The sequence below is a fragment of the Bombus huntii genome, chromosome 6, assembly GCF_024542735.1.
Source record: "Bombus huntii isolate Logan2020A chromosome 6, iyBomHunt1.1, whole genome shotgun sequence".
Classification (NCBI taxonomy): Eukaryota; Metazoa; Arthropoda; class Insecta; order Hymenoptera; family Apidae; genus Bombus; species Bombus huntii.
The window spans coordinates 17221069-17238146 of NC_066243.1; the positions used below are offsets into that span (position 1 = coordinate 17221069).

General features: G+C 40.6%; 1 protein-coding gene across 3 annotated transcripts; it reads left to right on the top strand.

Annotated features, from left to right (window-relative positions):
• The first annotated feature begins 682 nt into the window (after positions 1-682).
• LOC126866794 (uncharacterized) lies at positions 683-15331 on the top strand. 3 transcript variants are annotated; one of them, XR_007690040.1, is made up of 8 exons: positions 683-1329; positions 4129-4404; positions 7677-7938; positions 9107-9389; positions 10236-10424; positions 11410-11528; positions 11606-14375; positions 14826-15331. XR_007690040.1 is itself a non-coding variant. In XM_050620749.1 (7 exons), exons 2-7 carry the CDS (start codon positions 4339-4341, stop codon positions 13111-13113), a joined length of 2427 nt encoding a protein of 808 aa, XP_050476706.1. In that variant the 5' UTR covers positions 683-1329; positions 4129-4338; the 3' UTR covers positions 13114-14783. The 3 variants fall into 3 exon arrangements, 1 of the variants encoding a protein (XP_050476706.1); XR_007690041.1 differs by lacking the exon at positions 4129-4404; XM_050620749.1 differs by lacking the exon at positions 14826-15331 and having other exon boundaries at positions 11606-14783.
• The last annotated feature ends 1747 nt before the right edge of the window (positions 15332-17078 follow it).

Genomic DNA, 17078 nt, shown 5'->3' on the forward strand with positions numbered 1-17078 from the left:
TTTTTACTCCAGTCTCTAGAAATCATTGGTCAACCGCGTGTCAAACGTTCCAACTTAACCAAAACTACAGAATACAATGTGCTAGCGTTTCTTATATACCCGAAAATTATTCTTATTCAATGACAAATCGTCTGACCGTGCATTTTCTCCGAAACCTGTCTAATAGAATTCCGCGAATGCTACGCAATCTGCTAAATATTCGACTAAAATGAATTTCCCCCGATGGAAATGAAATTTTCTAGCAAAACCAACGATCCGATTGAAACAAATGCGTTCATCTCACTCAAAACAACGTTTGGCACATTCCACGCGAAGCATCTCTACCGTTGTTCCACTTTTCCCCGAGGGAGGTGTTTCCACACGTGGAAATAACTGCCCAATTAGTCAGCGTTCCCATAAAGCTCGCAGAAAGCTCGACGTGCCGCGACGCAGACGCATCAATTTTCCCGGGACTGCGATTATGCGTTCAGCTACCTCTAGCACGTGGTTACAACACGCAGAGATCGGAAAATTAACGATGGTCGGTGAACAGTCGTGAATCGCTTTGGAGATAAATCGCGTGTACGAGTAAATTTCGCTGAAAATTGACGATTCTTCGGCCGTTCGACGATGAACATCGTGATCCACGAAGACGACGTCCGCGTCGAGGCGTTAGCGCACGGCCAAGCCGGCTCGGCGCCAAAATCAGCTCGCCAGTCGTGCTTTCCGGTCGGTGTTTTATAAATACTGCAGACAGTCGAAGAGTGCAGCGTACACGGGAGTCGCTGTAAAATCACGAATCCCGGCAGGCACGTTTACGGTTAGAGCAGCAGAAAGAACCGAACTCGAGTTTCGTGTTTCAAAAGAGACAAAAGATTCCGGGCCGTTTCGATGAGATTTCGGCACATTATGAAGTTGTTCGTGAAGAAATAAGTGCGTGGTAGTGGTGCTGGTGACATTTTCACGGATTAATTGTAGCCCGGGTTGGCCGAGCGAATTCTTGGAACGAAGTGCCAAAAGTGCGAATGAACGCGAATGAGTGCGAATGAGCACGAATGAGTGCGAATAAGGGCGAGTGTGTGGTCGAAAGTTGGGAAAGAAGCATTTGGCGAAGCATATTATTCGGTCGGGGAAAGTGATAACCGAGCTATGCTCAGGGAAAGTGCGATAAGAGGCGGAGAAGTGATTGCTTAGGCGCCAGTTGGATCTTTTGTCGAAGATTACTCGTCGTTTGATATTTTCTTCTACCTGGACTTTTTGGTATTTTCTTCTACCTGGACTTTTCGATATTTTCTTCTACCTGGACTTTTCGGTGTTTTTCCTCTACCCGGATCTCTTGGCATTTCTTAGGTATGGGGCTAAGTATTCGAATCTATTTCTAATATTAATGAAAGACGATTATGTTCATACTAAAAGACAAGAAATTAGTAAATTACCTGAAAATTAAGGAAAATTATCGAATTATTAATCTCTTTCGTATCGGAGATATAAATTGTATTTCATTACAAATTACATTGACAAGCCAGCTATTTACTATTCGTAAATGTTATTTTAGGCGATAATACGCCTTTCTTCCTTGTCCTAATTACTTTGTTCCGACATTTATTAAGATAACCAATCTCATAAACTCATCTCCTTCCCACATACGTATACAGTTGTCATTTTTAACTGACGATTGTTTACACTTAATAAGAAATAGAATCGACGTAAATGCTAGCGAAAGAGTTTTATATCCGGTGAATATACGGCCGATATAGTTAACGTAATTTGGCCGAGGACGAGCGATCCCGTGTGTGTCGGAGGTTTGCGGGATTTCGTTGTGTTTCAACTTGCGCAACAATTATCGCGACTCGGAAATATAAGATCTTAAATCCTTCGTTAGAGAAGGAGTATCCCCTACCTGCGTGAAATCATAAACAGGAACAACTTATTCGAGCGAATAATACATAGCTATGAATTATAACCTGGAATCTGAGACGCTATTTCTGTCCTAGGCACGTGTACTTTGCTCTAACAACGATCTTTTCCGAACACCGCCGTTATTCCCTTCCTTAATTTTTCTTTCAACGTGAAAACCTCATCTAAACTACGCTGATCGTCATTTATCGATCAATTAATTCAATTTTTTTCCAAATATCAAGTTGATTAGAAAGCTTTTATTCCTCTCAAAGCTGAAAGATGATTGGTTAAATCAGGACGATCCGACAAAGATAAATCGGACAAACAACGAAGAAAAGCCGAAATTGGCGGACAGAAAGATTCGAAACACATCGCCTACGAACTTTTTCAAATTTCGCTACGCTACCTGATATTTCCAATCTCACTAAAAGTCGCTAGACCCAGTGAAAGGTAGCCAGAATCAAGTTCGATGCGTCTAATATCTCTTCGCGCGGTATCGTCTACCTTCGAGTCGCATTTTCACGTCCTTCGACGCTCTGCTTCGCCCCGCGTTATTTTTCTCTGCCGCATCGATACCTTTTTTTTTCTCATCTCCGCGTCGGCATGAATGTTTCATGGTCTGAATACGCCGCTCCTGTATCGCGAAAACGCGTTCTCCATCGGAAGTAGCTGAACATCAAACGACGCGAGCTCGATTCTTTTCACGATTTCTGAACGCGATACGCCCGCGTTCAGAGTAAGTACATATCTTTTTCCTTCGAGACGAAGTGGCAGGCGAACCTTCCCCAACGCAAGGCGTCATTCACCAAACTTTTTTTTACTCCCTCCGCATTTTTCTTTCCCTCTCTGTTTCCGCATCGCCGTTTCTCTTTCTCTTCTCATTCACGAGCAGGCCGTGCCACTTACGAGCTTTGTAACTCCGTGAAAACGCGTCGTTACCCTGCACGGCCGCACAAAGGGCGCATTATCTAAAACTTGCGCTTTCGCTTTGCGGCTACGCGGAAGTACGTGATCGCGGTTTAAGTGGCTTTTGGCAAACTTTCCCCTACCACTTCGCCAGCACTTTGGCCCACGCTTTAATTCTCAACAGGATCTTGTTGTTACAAAATGCCGCTAGACTGTACGGAGCTTCTAATTCGAAGCCGTTTGCGTAACGTTCGCGAATCATAATAGGAACTAATCGGACAAATTATCGCAACTTCTTTAAAGAATCATGGCGAATGAGAATTGCAATCTTGTTTGCTTGATTTTCTTCGTCGCACGACGAAGGTAATGTGATAAATGTATCGGGAACTTGCAACTTTCTTTTAGAAATTTGCGAACGATGTAAATAGTTACAGTATCATGTGGCGTCATTTGCAATTCTAAATTAACGCTTTAACGAGCGGCCACGCCAATTGGCGATGTGGCGAAATAATCATATTGCAATGTGTAAACTCGTATTATAGATACTTTGAATAATATGCGATTTACGGAATTTCAAGTAAATAACGAAGAAATATACCTCGTAATATATGTATATATAGATATACACATACCTTTATATCTGCATATTGGTAAAGATATAATTTGAACAAAACCTCGTACAAAATTTTTCTACAAAATTTTTAAACGAAATGTTAAATCAGTTTCGACGAATCCTATATCATAATTTTCTATTCTCGCGTTATACATCCTTCCCGCTAGTTCTATACTTTTACTTGAATTTATGGCTGCGATCACCCTTTCCCAATACATAATCAGCCTACACACGTTCACAATACGAGGTGAAAACGCAATCCTCTCTGGTACAATTCAAGTAACCAATACACGTCTCGCCCATCCATCACTGGGCATGATCGAGAGCTTGCGGCTGAAAAGATAGAAAAAATAAAAACCGAATGCGAAGTATGCAACAAACCACTGCATCAAGTGTTTTAAAACACAACGCTCGTAAAAACCATTCATCGTGATTTTTATCGCGTTGTCGAAGTAGCGATACTTCATATCCACGCGATCCTTCTCGTTTTGTTATAAAACGATGCGTAAGATTAATCCGAGCCATCTCGACGCGCATAAATTATGCTCGTAATTTAATTATTCCTGTACAAATTTAAATAGAATAATTATCGTTGAAGTCAACGGTATGTCCGAATATTAGCGCCGTATCTACCATTCGAACTCCACAATTTCTATCAATCTAGTCGTCGACAACGAAAGAACCATCCATTACCAAATAAACAACACAACCTTCAATTTCAATCGTTTCAGTCGTAAGATCCATCGACTTCGCGACAGGATCGAAGATTGATCGACGTAAAGGCCAAGACCAACGGACCAACATGTGACGAGAAGGAGCGTTCAGCGTGAGACGAGAGAATGTAAATCTCGCGATATCTGCGTCGATCACAGGGGACAGTTAAACGCAACTTTTGGCTCGAATTCGAGTTCGTGGCGCACGATTGACGACCGTCCGTCAGAATGAGCTTAATGAAGAAGGCCATTGGCGGATCCATTCACAGGATACGAGAGTTCGAGCTGGAGAAGGTAACTCGATTGGCGAATCAAATCTTCCTCGTGATACGAGCAACCCCCTTTTTACCCCTTTTTCACCTCTTTCCTTCGTTTGCGCGTTCGTTTCGGCGCGTTCGTTTCGATCGGTCCACCAGCCCTTTTGATACTCTTTTCAGGTAATATGATTTTTCGATCGACCAGATTGAACGAAGCTGTTGGTCTAATCGAAAGGGAAGGATGGACACGACGAACGTAAATTTAGAGTGCCATGGATGAACCGATTACTCGAGCTTTTACCGACTTTTCTCTGATTGCCAGTATATTGCAATCCAATTTAATTATTAATCTCTTGTCTCTGATTTTATAATATTTATCGCGGAGATCACGGAAATTACTTTTATTATTAGATCGTAATATACGGCATATTCCGTTCAAATTGAAATCAAATCATATTCGTTCAAGTTAAAAAATTAAAATCATATATGAAAGAAATCCGTTTTAAAATAACCTACAAGGGTAATAATATTTTTCAGAAATGAAAACTAAGGGAATTTATGAGGGAATTTATACAGTGAAATCGTACGTTGCAACTCGATGCAAGTGTTTTCGCTTGCTTTGAAATTCTGCGCACAACGTTCGAGATAAATTCTTCGGTTCTCGAATATCTAGTAAAATTTCACATCTAATTAAGAAATTGACTGATGTATTTAAACGCTAGAACTATTATAGAATTATCGAAAACGCGCAGATGCTTTTGGCAAGTTCAATGTTGGACTTTCGATAAGATAAAAACGTTATAGATTGTATATATTCTGCATATTTCTTACATGTTTCGTAATATCGATAAACTCCATAGATTCGCAAATGCTCTTTATAACACATCGACTCGATGTATCCCAATAGCAGCTGAAAATAAGAGGCTCGAAATAAGAGGCACGAAAAGCTCGATACAATCCATCAACAAAGCTTTCTGACTCCTCTGACTTTTATTTCTCCTATAAAACACTTAAATAAAGAAGTTGGCATTCGACTCTACTTATGGACCAACGCAAGAACACTCTTTGACGTTTTTCCTTAACCGAACATCAAACAAAAGCGAACATTCTTAGCCACGATCTTCGCCTGCCGATGAGTCACGAATGGAACGAACAGGCTCCAAAACAACAGCTGCGATCATAACCTCAAATAACGCCAATAAATCGTTCGATAGGTCAAAAAGATCATCGAGATTAAGTGGCATTAACAATCATAATTCACGCGTTCCCACTCATTCATTGTTTGTCGAGATCCAGAAATAGTAGCTTGCATGCGCAATATTTATACAACCGTGTAAAAGTATTTGGACACCTGGCGCAACTTTTAACATATTTTCAAAGATCGAAGAACGTCTCTTTGCCGCGAATTCTTTTTCCCCTGTCTTATCTGGGACCAGACGTTCCGTTAAATTTAAACTATAAGAAAGAATATATATGGCCACATTACTCGACAGTTCGACATTTGTGAGTGACGAAACATTTCGAATGTAGTTAGAAGAACACATTTCTAAGATAGATAGATCGATCAGATACAAAGTCACTCGAGTTAGATGTCTCCGCAGAACCAACGTCCATCTAGCATCGACGTTCTCGCTCTTTTACTTATACCAATTGAAGTTTAGGTCTTGATGAGATTTCAAAATATTTCATACACTCCCACTCCCCCTTACATACAAAATATATTCATAAATAATTTCGTTACGTAAAATGTTTCATAATATATTCATAATACATATGCAAATATTTATACAAGGTAGTGAACCTCGAAACGAAGCAAACGCGGACTCATCCGTTTTCTGGCACTAAACCAACTTTCTCGCTCAATGCCCACTTTACGATAGTGCGCGACGCGATTGTAACCTTTAACACCTCGACGAGTCTTGCGAACAGCCTGTCTGCGGCTGTTGGAGAGTAATAAACCGACACCGTTTTCATTGTTACGGAGGTTTGTGGCAAATCGTGTTTCTGCCAGGGTCTTTCTCTAACTTTGGGAAATCGGAGTATCCAGCAAACACCGACGACACTGCATCGTGGTGAAGTCTATGACTCTGTTGGCGCTTGCCTCTAAAGTTACCGGGTGAATATGTGTCGCCGTGAATGAGACAACTTCTTTTTTAGGTTTTTGGAACACGTTTCGTGCAAGTTATACGGAGTTTGAGTTCACGAGAATTACGACGTTAGCTCGGTTTCTTGTAGCTCCTCGGCTTTTGTAACGTGGAAATGGTAGACGATGACAGATGATGTGTTCGTTTTAAAGAAATAAGTTTCAAACAAAGACTGGGTCTCGAATGAAAATGTTTTACGAACGTACGTGCGTATAACGTATACGCAGACAGGTACACACCTGAATAAAAATCTTCAAATATTATTATTTTCGTTCCAAAACTGAAAAATGTCGAGTGATCGCTAAAATACACGTACGAAGAAAAATTATTTAACTCTATATTACAATGAAATTGTAAATGTAACGATCGTTTTAGTAAAAAAAAAAATATATATAGATTCCATAATCTACGATCTAAATTCTACATCGGTGTTGAAATTTTTCCCACAAAAATATTACTGGCAATAAATAAAGAAGAGAAAATCATTCATCCGATCCAATTCTTATCAGTGACTTTAGTTTTAGTAATTTACGACCGCATTACGATTTCCCGTAGTTCGACGTTTACAACGTATCGCACTAAATTATGCAACTTCATGGATCCACGAGCAGTTTCTGGTCAGTGTAAAAGGAATCCTCTGCTTCCAAGAGGTATCTTCCGACGTTCGAAAACGATATCCATCGATCTTATAGCAGAATTAAGTCGCGTTCCGAAATAGAAATAGACTTCTCTCGCGTTCCTCTTTAATTCCGACCGACTCGAAGAAAATCCACGCAAAGCTAGAGACGCTGCTAGCCATTATTAATAAATGTCCTATCGTACAAGATAATTCTTTACTTGCAAACATCTCGTGTTTCAATGATTCAATTAATTACCAGATAATTATCAAATCAATTACACCTTATATTAAACATCTGGTTAAAGATTTGCCAAGATGAGAGCAAACTTGAAATAGAAATTCAAGGATCATGGCAAGGTTACGATATCTTAACAATATTCTCGATATATCGAGCTATGGATAGCATTTTAACATCGATCGATAATATTTTCGTTAGCAGCACCTGTACCACAAACAGCAGCTGTTCTACGTCTTCGTAAAATTCATCATTCGCCTATCTCTCGTTCGAAGCAACAACACCTGAATTGATGAATTTTTGCCGAACAGGTGAATTTGATCGACGAGTTTGATATTCTACAAATTGTTGGAGAAGGATGGTTCGGCAAGATCCTGCTAACCGAGCACCGAAGCACCCAGACCGAAATGGTACTGAAGGCGCTGCCAAAGGCGTACACCGGCATCTCGGACTTCTTTCGCGAGTTCCATTATGGACTGCACCTGGCCGCGCACAGGAACATCATCACCACCTACGATGTGGCCTTCGAGACCGCTGGCTTCTACGTTTTCAGCCAGGAGTACGCTCCTCTTGGTGAGTGTCCCTTTTACGCCATGCACGTGAATGTCGTTTATCGATCGACTTGCATCGTGCTTTCCAAGATTTTTCTTCGCTTAAGGAATTTCGAACAAAAATGATAAAAACAATAAAAAGCAGCAAAGAAAAGAAAAAAATGTGTAATTCGAAGAATATCGCGAGAAATTTTACAAGAAAAATTTTTATGCTTCCAGATATGAATTCTTTTCACTGAGCAAATATTTTTAATATTCGGTTATATCGGTGTCATCTATGCGTTTCTTATGCAAATTTAATTGTCCAACGAGAAGTAAAATTTGTCCACCTTTCCACTCGACTCTTTGCTCCTTTTATTACCATAAAATAAAATATTCGATGTTCGTAATAACAATGATCCATCCTTCAAGAACAACATTCATGTATGAAAGGTACAGTTGGAGTAGAACAAATAAATTTGGGTCACTTTTCCATTAAAACTCTTAAACGAGGGATGGCATCAAATGTCTAACCGTGTATAGCTTCTACCTAATAGTCTTTGACGACTTTACGAATGTGGATTTATAACGGTGTGGGATGACCATTGCGCCATGCGTGTATGATTAACGCCTTAAAAATGTTGTTCTCGGGGGCTGTGGGAGCTCAGATGTGTGGGATAATGGAATATTCGACGCGGAGGAATCTCGATAGATGCAGGAAAAAAGGGAATAAAGGCCAGCAGAAACGTCGAGATGATAAATTGGTGCTCTTTGAAATTTTAATTTGCTGTTTGCTGAGTAATCGCTGCTGATGCATACTACCTATTCCACACAGAGTATGGAAGTTCTATCGTTAATACTGGCTGCAAATTGTTTACCATATTCTGTAGAAATTTGGAACCATCTACCGATCGACCTAACCAACCCAACCAATTTAACTCCAACCTAACCCCAATCATAGGAGAAAAACACGGCTGTGGAAATTGTCTTGCTGCAAAACAGGATTGTTTCTTCAGGATTCTTGTCTTCGTTCTCCTTTGATTCCATTTTCGAAATAAGCCTCCTTCCTCACGTTTTTCAGATATTTCGAGTCGTACAAATTTGAAATACTCGAATAAGAAACATCTATTTTCGTACAATAAAGAAGCTTGATATTTCTACATTTCCCATAAAAGTTACGATATTACACCGTATACGACCCATCGTTTCAGGAGATTTAACGTCCAACGTAACGGAGACTGGGCTCGGCGAGCTTCACGCGAAAAGGGTAGTCAGACAATTGGCTGCAGCGGTGCATCATATTCACAGTCGCGAGTTGGTGCACCGTGACATCAAGCTCGACAATATTCTCGTGTTCAGGAGCGATTTCTCGCGGATCAAACTGTGCGACTTCGGCGAGACCAGAAGGGTGAACACGGTGGTGCGTCGGCACAACGAGTGGCTGCCATACTCGCCACCCGAGGTACTGCAGATCGACACTGACGAGACGTACAAGTAATTATACGATTGACCATTATTAGCAATTATCGCGGTTATTTTTCATTTTTGGGATTACCATAAATTTGATGCAAACAACGATTGTCCTACTTTTAAAACAGAAACACGTATGTGATAGAAACCGAATACTGTTATAAAATTACACCCACGATAGTATAAACATAATTTCTATCGACGAATTAAATTAGGATTCGATTAAGGATTGAATTTATGATAGAAACAAGATCGAATAGATATTAAATCTAGTCGACGTTAAACTTTCGATTTAACAACGTGCTCAAACGATAAACACCTTTTGGGAAGTAGTGTATTGAAATTGATTCGAGAATCGTGGCCAGAAGAAATATTTGGGTTAACATTTATACGGGAGAACATGATCTCGTTGTTGACGTAATCTGTTCTGTTTTGTTTAAACGTTTGATCGATCGACGATGCGGAAAGCGTATTTTCTATGTAACTTTTATTCTTTTTGCAACATCTTTTTATTGTCTCGGAAGATGATGAATGAATCGTTATATCGCGTGGATATGTTATATTTTATGATATCAATAACAGGGTTTCGTTCATTTTATATCGTTGACAAGAGAAAATTTATAGCTCTTCCAAACCTAATTCAAAAATATATTTGTATAATATTTTATAACAATTTCCAATATTTACAGCCATTAATCTTCCGAAAGATTTATCTGATTTATTACAAATTTATAAACGTTCTATCGGATAGTTCCGCATTGAATTTTAGTAAGGAAAGGTTTGATCGTTTCGAGCTGGTTAAAATCACGATCATGAATGAGAAAATATGCACGCGTACGCGTGCAGCTTATTTACGTTTGACGTTTTCAGAGCTCTCACGTCGCACGATGTCTGGCAGTTCGGCATTGTCCTATTTGTCTGTCTGACCGGATGCTTACCGTGGCAGAAAGCGGCGTTGGACGACCCGCGTTACACCAGATATCAAAACTGGCACAACGCGACGCTCAACATAGCCAAGAAACCGAAATTATTTCAGCTGATCAGCTCACGAGCGCAAAGGTCAGTTTCTTCGAGAGAACCAGGCGCCGGCAAATGTTTAGTAATATTTAAAGATTTCTATCTAACAATTTGATCGCTTTCAAGCATTTAATATCTGTCAAAAATTAACGCAAGACGTTTAATTTAAGTAATTAAATCATTTAAATTAAATAATCGAATAATCGAACAATTTTAATAACACAATGAAACCGATAAACTTCTATTTTCGTAAGAAATTATTTACATCGAGGGAAATTTTGAAATTTACATTTTTATGAAATAATCTTTAAAGTATCGAAATTTCGAGCTTTTTAGTTCAATAAGGAATTATTCGTACGTCGAGAAATTCTATTTACATTTACATGGTACAATTTCAATTCTAACGAACAGAAAGTTCAATCTGGCATATAGTAACCCGACTACAGAGAGTATAGAAAGAAAAATATAAATCGATGCATACTGAAATTGTTCGTTAAACACGTGGGGAGGAGAGTTCATAAAAAGGGTGGCGTTTTCAGGATCGATTCAGCGCGTTAAAACAAGCAAAAGGATTCACTGTACGACAGATTATATTCTGAGGTCGCGCAAAGAGTAATACCGAGAAATGTTTCCATTTTAGCTTTGGTTTGTTTTCGAAACAAGCACGAGTACGACTGAAAGCAAGTCAGCAACCCCCGAGTTAAATGGTTTATTGTCTCTGAGTGAACGGAATCATTAAACGTAGCGATATGACGGAATCTTATTCGTAGACCAAATTACAATCTATAGAATTTACAAAACTCGTTATATATTCTATTAAAATGATTCTCACAGAAGTTAGAAGTCTTGCTTTTTGTCCTTGCACGATACTCGAGAATGCTCGTAATATACGATACAAATGTCAGTTTCAAATTTTCTTTTGTTCACCGATCTACCTTCGTCAATTTATTCTAAAACTTGTACCAACGTTTTACTCGTCTATCAAACTCCTAATTTCTTTTCATCGATTCTTCTCGCTGTTACGAAGGATGTTCAAACGATTGCTGGACCCTAAAGCCGAGAAGCGTCCCGTTAGCGTGTTGGAGATAAACAAATACCTGGAGGACAGATGGTTAGCGAAACTCGGCGCGGAGAAGGCTATGAACGGTAACGATCGATCCGAATTAAAGACCTTCTCTTCCTCTCGTTTTCCTATCCACCTCGTTGATTCGACGTTTGTACAGGTGGCGCCGACGAGAGGGACGAACTCTGCCCGTCCATGTACAGCTTCCACAGCTCTCTCGAGGAGAAGAATCAACTGCTTCACACTCTGACCACGTACGGGATCGAGACCACGGTGGACAGAGCTAAGAAGAAGGACCGAATCAGAGAATGGATTCAAGCGAGCGCTATAGTCGAAGAGTACGAGGAAGACGAGTCGGATCTGAACGAGGACATTCGTATCTACGAGGATGAAGACGAAGAACCGAGCTCGATGAAAGGCAGACACTTTCCGGAGACTCGTCCAGTGGTAAAGAACGAACCTAAGAGACATAGAAATAGAACGCACGCATCGTCAGCTAGAAAGAGACAGCCTATCAAAAGACAGCCAACCGAAAGGAAGATTCCGTTTGCACCTCAAGTAGCCGAGGAACGAAAAACCATCGCCCGATTCGCCAGTTTCCCCAACGGCGATCCTAACCTCGCGGTCCATGCCAATGGAATAAACGGCAACGCAATACTTCCTCTCGCGTTACCTCTGAAAACCGAGTCCAACATGGAGGATCAGAAGCCACTGGCGAACGATCGAATTAATAATTCACCAGTGAGCAGTTTGAACGCTTCTCAGGACGAGACTCTTGCAACGAGGAGTGGCAATGGGTTCAAATCTAATTTACCCGAGGGAACTCCCGAACTGGCAAAGCCCTCGCAAGATTTCCAGGATCGAACCTCGCGGGTAGACTTGATCGGTAATGGAAGTTTGCCGAGGAGCCCGCAGATCCCTGCTAGGAGGCATCGTTCGCAAACCGCCCCGTTTCCGGCCTCGCCGGTGTCGAACGGAAACGAAGCAGAGTCTGCGAGAAGAACGCAATCGGCCACTGTATTGGCTGGCTCGACGCAGCCAGACAGATCCAACATGGCGATCGGTCGACCGGTGGAGAGGTCAAGTGTACCGGTAGCGAACGGCCAATCGTCGATGGCTCGGGGCGAGAGCTCGACCCCGAGAGCGGAGCATCGATCCCCGACGCAATCAATGTCTCGAGTAGAGAATGCACCGGTGGTAATGCTGCCTATGGCAGTGGCTCGAGTGGAGAATCAATCGAGTAATCTGACAGCGACCAGAAACGAGAAATCTGGGCAGGTTCCCCTTGCGTCGCAATCCGCCAACCCTCTCACTATGTCTGTTGCATCTCATTTGGTCATGCAGAGTTTCAACGCGCTACAAGGGATCAACGCAGTCGCCGCGGGGGACAACAATAATACCGTGACAGGTTCCACGTCGAATTTGCGAAACTCGCCGAAGAACAGTCCATCTTCCACGCCGAGTAAGACCCTGACACCGAAAAATAGTCCGACTACCACTCCCGCGAGAACGTCTACACCTCCAAAAAATAAAATTTACAGGGAGGAAACGATGATCTATAGGAAGGATCCATTTGAACAATATGGAATCGCTCAGGGAGTGATCCTGAGGACGGACAACACACGACGAGGTTCCATGGAGAGCGGCAACAGATCCGCTAGTAATTGAGGATCGATGTTTGATTTCGCTTTCGGGTGACACGGAGGTGGGTGGAGGCTGTCGAATCGATGGGATTGCGGATGGGATGTGATACCGTACATCGTGTCCTGGTTTGGCAACGGTTTATGCGTCGTGTATCTGGTTACGCAGCCGGAGATTCGAAGCAGGGAAAGTTGTGTTCTTGTTGTGATACTCGATTTGCGATCAGTGGTCGTACACCGATGGCGGTAGAATATGTTTTGAAATGAATTTCAGGACTTTGAGAAGAGGATGAAACGAGATATTTCTTTGAAGATATCCACTGAAAGACATAGAGTAGATCTTGCTTTAAATGAAAATAAACTGATCCGAGGATGGAGAGTACGACCGATAAAAGTTGCAGAAAAATCAAACGAATTTGGTTACTTTGCGAGAAAGACGAAATATATACCATAGAGACAAGTGAAATATTATTTGAAGAGGTTGCTGAGAGACATAGGCGTGGATCTTGTTCTAATTCAAGACACGTTCGTTTGGCTGTGGAGGTAGTTTTGTTTGAAACGTAATGATTTCTGGAACATAGCGCGATACAAAGAATCAAACGAATTTGATACTCCTCTGAACGGAAGATGAAACAACGAATGAGATACTTTTTGAGCATGCCTATTGGGAAATACAGATTAGATCTTGCGATAACTCGAAATAAATTGTTTTATCGTATTCCAAGATGTAATATCTATATCTATTTTACATAATGCCGAGAACGAGTACATAAATATTGAACGCATAGAATTACGATATAAATATAAGCAGATGCCCCGTTTTTTGAGAATATTTCCATCAAACGACTCGCCATAAAGAAACACACTTTATTCATGATAAATATCACGAACAGTATTAAGGTGATCCAAAGAGGACTAAAGAGGCCATAAATAAAAGGACGAATCAAAAACTACGAATTTATATACCATATAGAGTGATTGAGAAGGAAGAAGTTACATAAATTCAAGCTATTCGATCGTCGCGTCGTACCTATCGAACTTGGTATCAAACGATGCAACGCATAACAGCGCATCGTTTAGAGTTTAAACGGTCCCGTTTGTTGGATGCGAGCCATGGACGATGCTCATTATATTCGCGATTCTTTTATTCCTTCATGCTGATTGTAACGTTGCATCGCCAACACGAACCTCGTTCAATCTCGATAATTTATGGATTATTGTTTCCTTTATCGTTTCCTTTTCGCTGCCAACAGGATGATGGGCCGATGAATCGTACAAGCAGACAGAAAGGTAACGATCATCGAGTAATAGGCATGTGCAAATTTTATTTGAAATAAAAATGAGAAATGAGGAAACATTATTTCAATTGCTTTAATTCTTTTCATTTTAACTTCGATTTTTTAATAACCAAAGGGAAAGTAATGTTACTTTGTGTTACGATCAAATGATTTCCCACTTTATTTCGCATCTGCCTTTCCAATACAAATGACGATTATGGTATAATAGAATCAGAAATCAAAACACGAAATATCAATTAAAGTGAAATATAATTTGATAGATAAATAATGAAATAATTTGAAAAAACCCTTCTATTCAAATAAACTGACGTATAATTTTCTCAAAATAACATTTAATCAACTACTCATTTTCCAAATATTTTATTCAAATAACGTCCAAGCCGATTGAATAACGCCATTGGCCATGATCGTCTAATCTCACCCAATGTGTCGTGTATTTCAGGAACAATTTACGTATAGCTGTGATCGTCGATCAGCCAGGAATCGTGGAGGCGGACAAATTTTGGCAAGTTGTTCCCGGAAAACCACTCGTTCTTGTCCTTGACCGTGAAGGGAGCAGGCACTTTCGATTTCCTTAAAACTCGATAATACTGATCACGATTACTCGATTCCAAGACGACGCGCGACGTTAGGCTAATCGAAATGTAAATATTACATTGTACACCGTGGGCAGGTTCCTCCGCGTGCTTCGAAGTAATGGAAGGTGTGGTCGGCGGAATGTAACGTGAGTTCGATTAATTGCGATATAAAAGACTCGTAGGATCACGCTTGAATTCTTATTTCTTCGATTGAACCCGTTCCAAGCGATTGCCAATGTACGAAGAATGTACAATTTTATAGTTATGAATGGTGTTATACGTTCAATATGTATTACGTAAATAAGAAGTTGTAAAATCTGCACGAGTATCTGTATTCGACGAATAAATGAGGATAGTACAAATAATACGACGATGGCGACGTTCAAATGCGTTTTATTTATAGTTTATATAGGTTTGATACGCTCGATCATATTACCGGCGTCGTTTTTTTCCACTGGGAATATCCTGGGAAATTTGTTTTTCAAAAATCAAAAATCCAATAAAAGCAGGGAGATTCGAGATACTTAGCAATTCCGAAGAATGATAACAGATGGCAGCCAAGGTTAGGAAGCATATAGGGTGAGATACACGTACACGAAAGACGCGCATATATGTTACGAGATATTTCCTCGACACTACTTGGCAATCATTCAATTAAATATAGACGTGCGATAAATCGTTTTGTCGTATTTTCAGATTTATAGGAAATAACGTACGACGTCGAGTATTCATTCGATAAATATTTATCATAATGATATGAAGAAAATTAAGCAACAAGCGAACAAAAATAATATAATGATAACGAACAAGATTAACGTATAAATATTTAATTAGTCTATAATTAACAGTTAATTAATTCTTCAATACCTCGTACTTAATTAAGGATGAGTACCTCCTTCGATATCTAACACCTAATTAGAAGTATCAAATTGACGCATTAATTATTCATTGCTCGACCCTATAAATGTAAATTTGGATTTCTTCTGAACCACGAAGTAAGAAGCTTCTCTAAAAGGAAAATACTCAAGAACTGTTTGCAAATTTATCGAGAGAAAAGATTCGTCCTATGTTACAAGATCATCACACAGAAGAGAGCGAAATCTCTGTTCGTTATCAACTCGATTGCTCGATAATTCCAATTCCATGTTCGTAAAAAGTAATCCATTCTGCGATTCGAGCCAATTTCCGTAAAATGAATCACTAAGCAAGCTCTAAAAACGGGCATCATTGACGAACGAAATCAGCGAGGCTAATAATATCTTCTCGATTAGCGAACTAGACGGACGAACCATGAGCAGAACGCTTAACGTAATCGTCTCGTGACGATAAGCATTCCTTTCTTTCTCGCCATCTCGTACGAACTAATCTCACTCTCTTGCCGTGTAATTAATTATGAACAAAGAAATAAAAAAACGAAGAAGAAGACGGGGGAAAAGAAAGAAACGAGCGAAGCGATATGGTGACTGAGCTTGAAAATGCTCGATATTCTCGACGCGTGTGTCCGTGGTTCTCCACGCGTCGCTTTCGACCTCATCCTCGCCATAGTTGACGTAGACGTCGAGATAGACGTCGCCGAGGTCCTCACCGTAGTCGTCACGGTAGTCGTCGCCGAGGTCCTCGCCGTAGTCGTCGACGGAGGTACGTGTCTGGCGATATGGAAATAATTACCGGGCGGGGCGGAGGCACGAATTAATTAAGAGATACGTAAGTAGCGTATATTGCGCACGAGATGCAATTACGTCGTCTTTGAGTCCGCGGCGTAGCCAACGCCCCGACGAAATATAACGAAGTGCAAACCGGCAGCCAGCGATAGGCTTTGACACCGTTCTCTCGGATGCCAAATGACCCTTCGCCGTGGAATTCGCGTTTATCGATTTCTTATCGGATTAGGCTGTGGTTGCGAATTCACGTAAACGACCAAATAGGTAAATTAATTGGGCCATGATTCGGTGTATTAAAATTTTTAACGATTTTTACTGTCTTATCAATTTTTCAATATCAGGGATTCTAACAGCTGTAATCCGAATGAAAATGGTTACAGCGTAAGTATCTTGGTTTAAGTGATTTTGGTCACGAATAGCCGTTATCCGCAATAAGAAGTTTCGATCGGTCTTGGT

What these genes read in the sequence shown, in the direction of transcription:
- LOC126866794 (XM_050620749.1), top strand. Translation starts at nt 4,339, where the DNA reads ATGAGCTTAATGAAGAAGGCCATTGGCGGATCCATTCACAGGATACGA. An exon ending in GAGAGTTCGAGCTGGAGAAG is followed by an intron (nt 4,405 to 7,676) that starts GTAACTCGATTG and finishes TTTGCCGAACAG; the next exon opens with GTGAATTTGATCGACGAGTT. An exon ending in GACACTGACGAGACGTACAA is followed by an intron (nt 9,390 to 10,235) that starts GTAATTATACGA and finishes TGACGTTTTCAG; the next exon opens with AGCTCTCACGTCGCACGATG.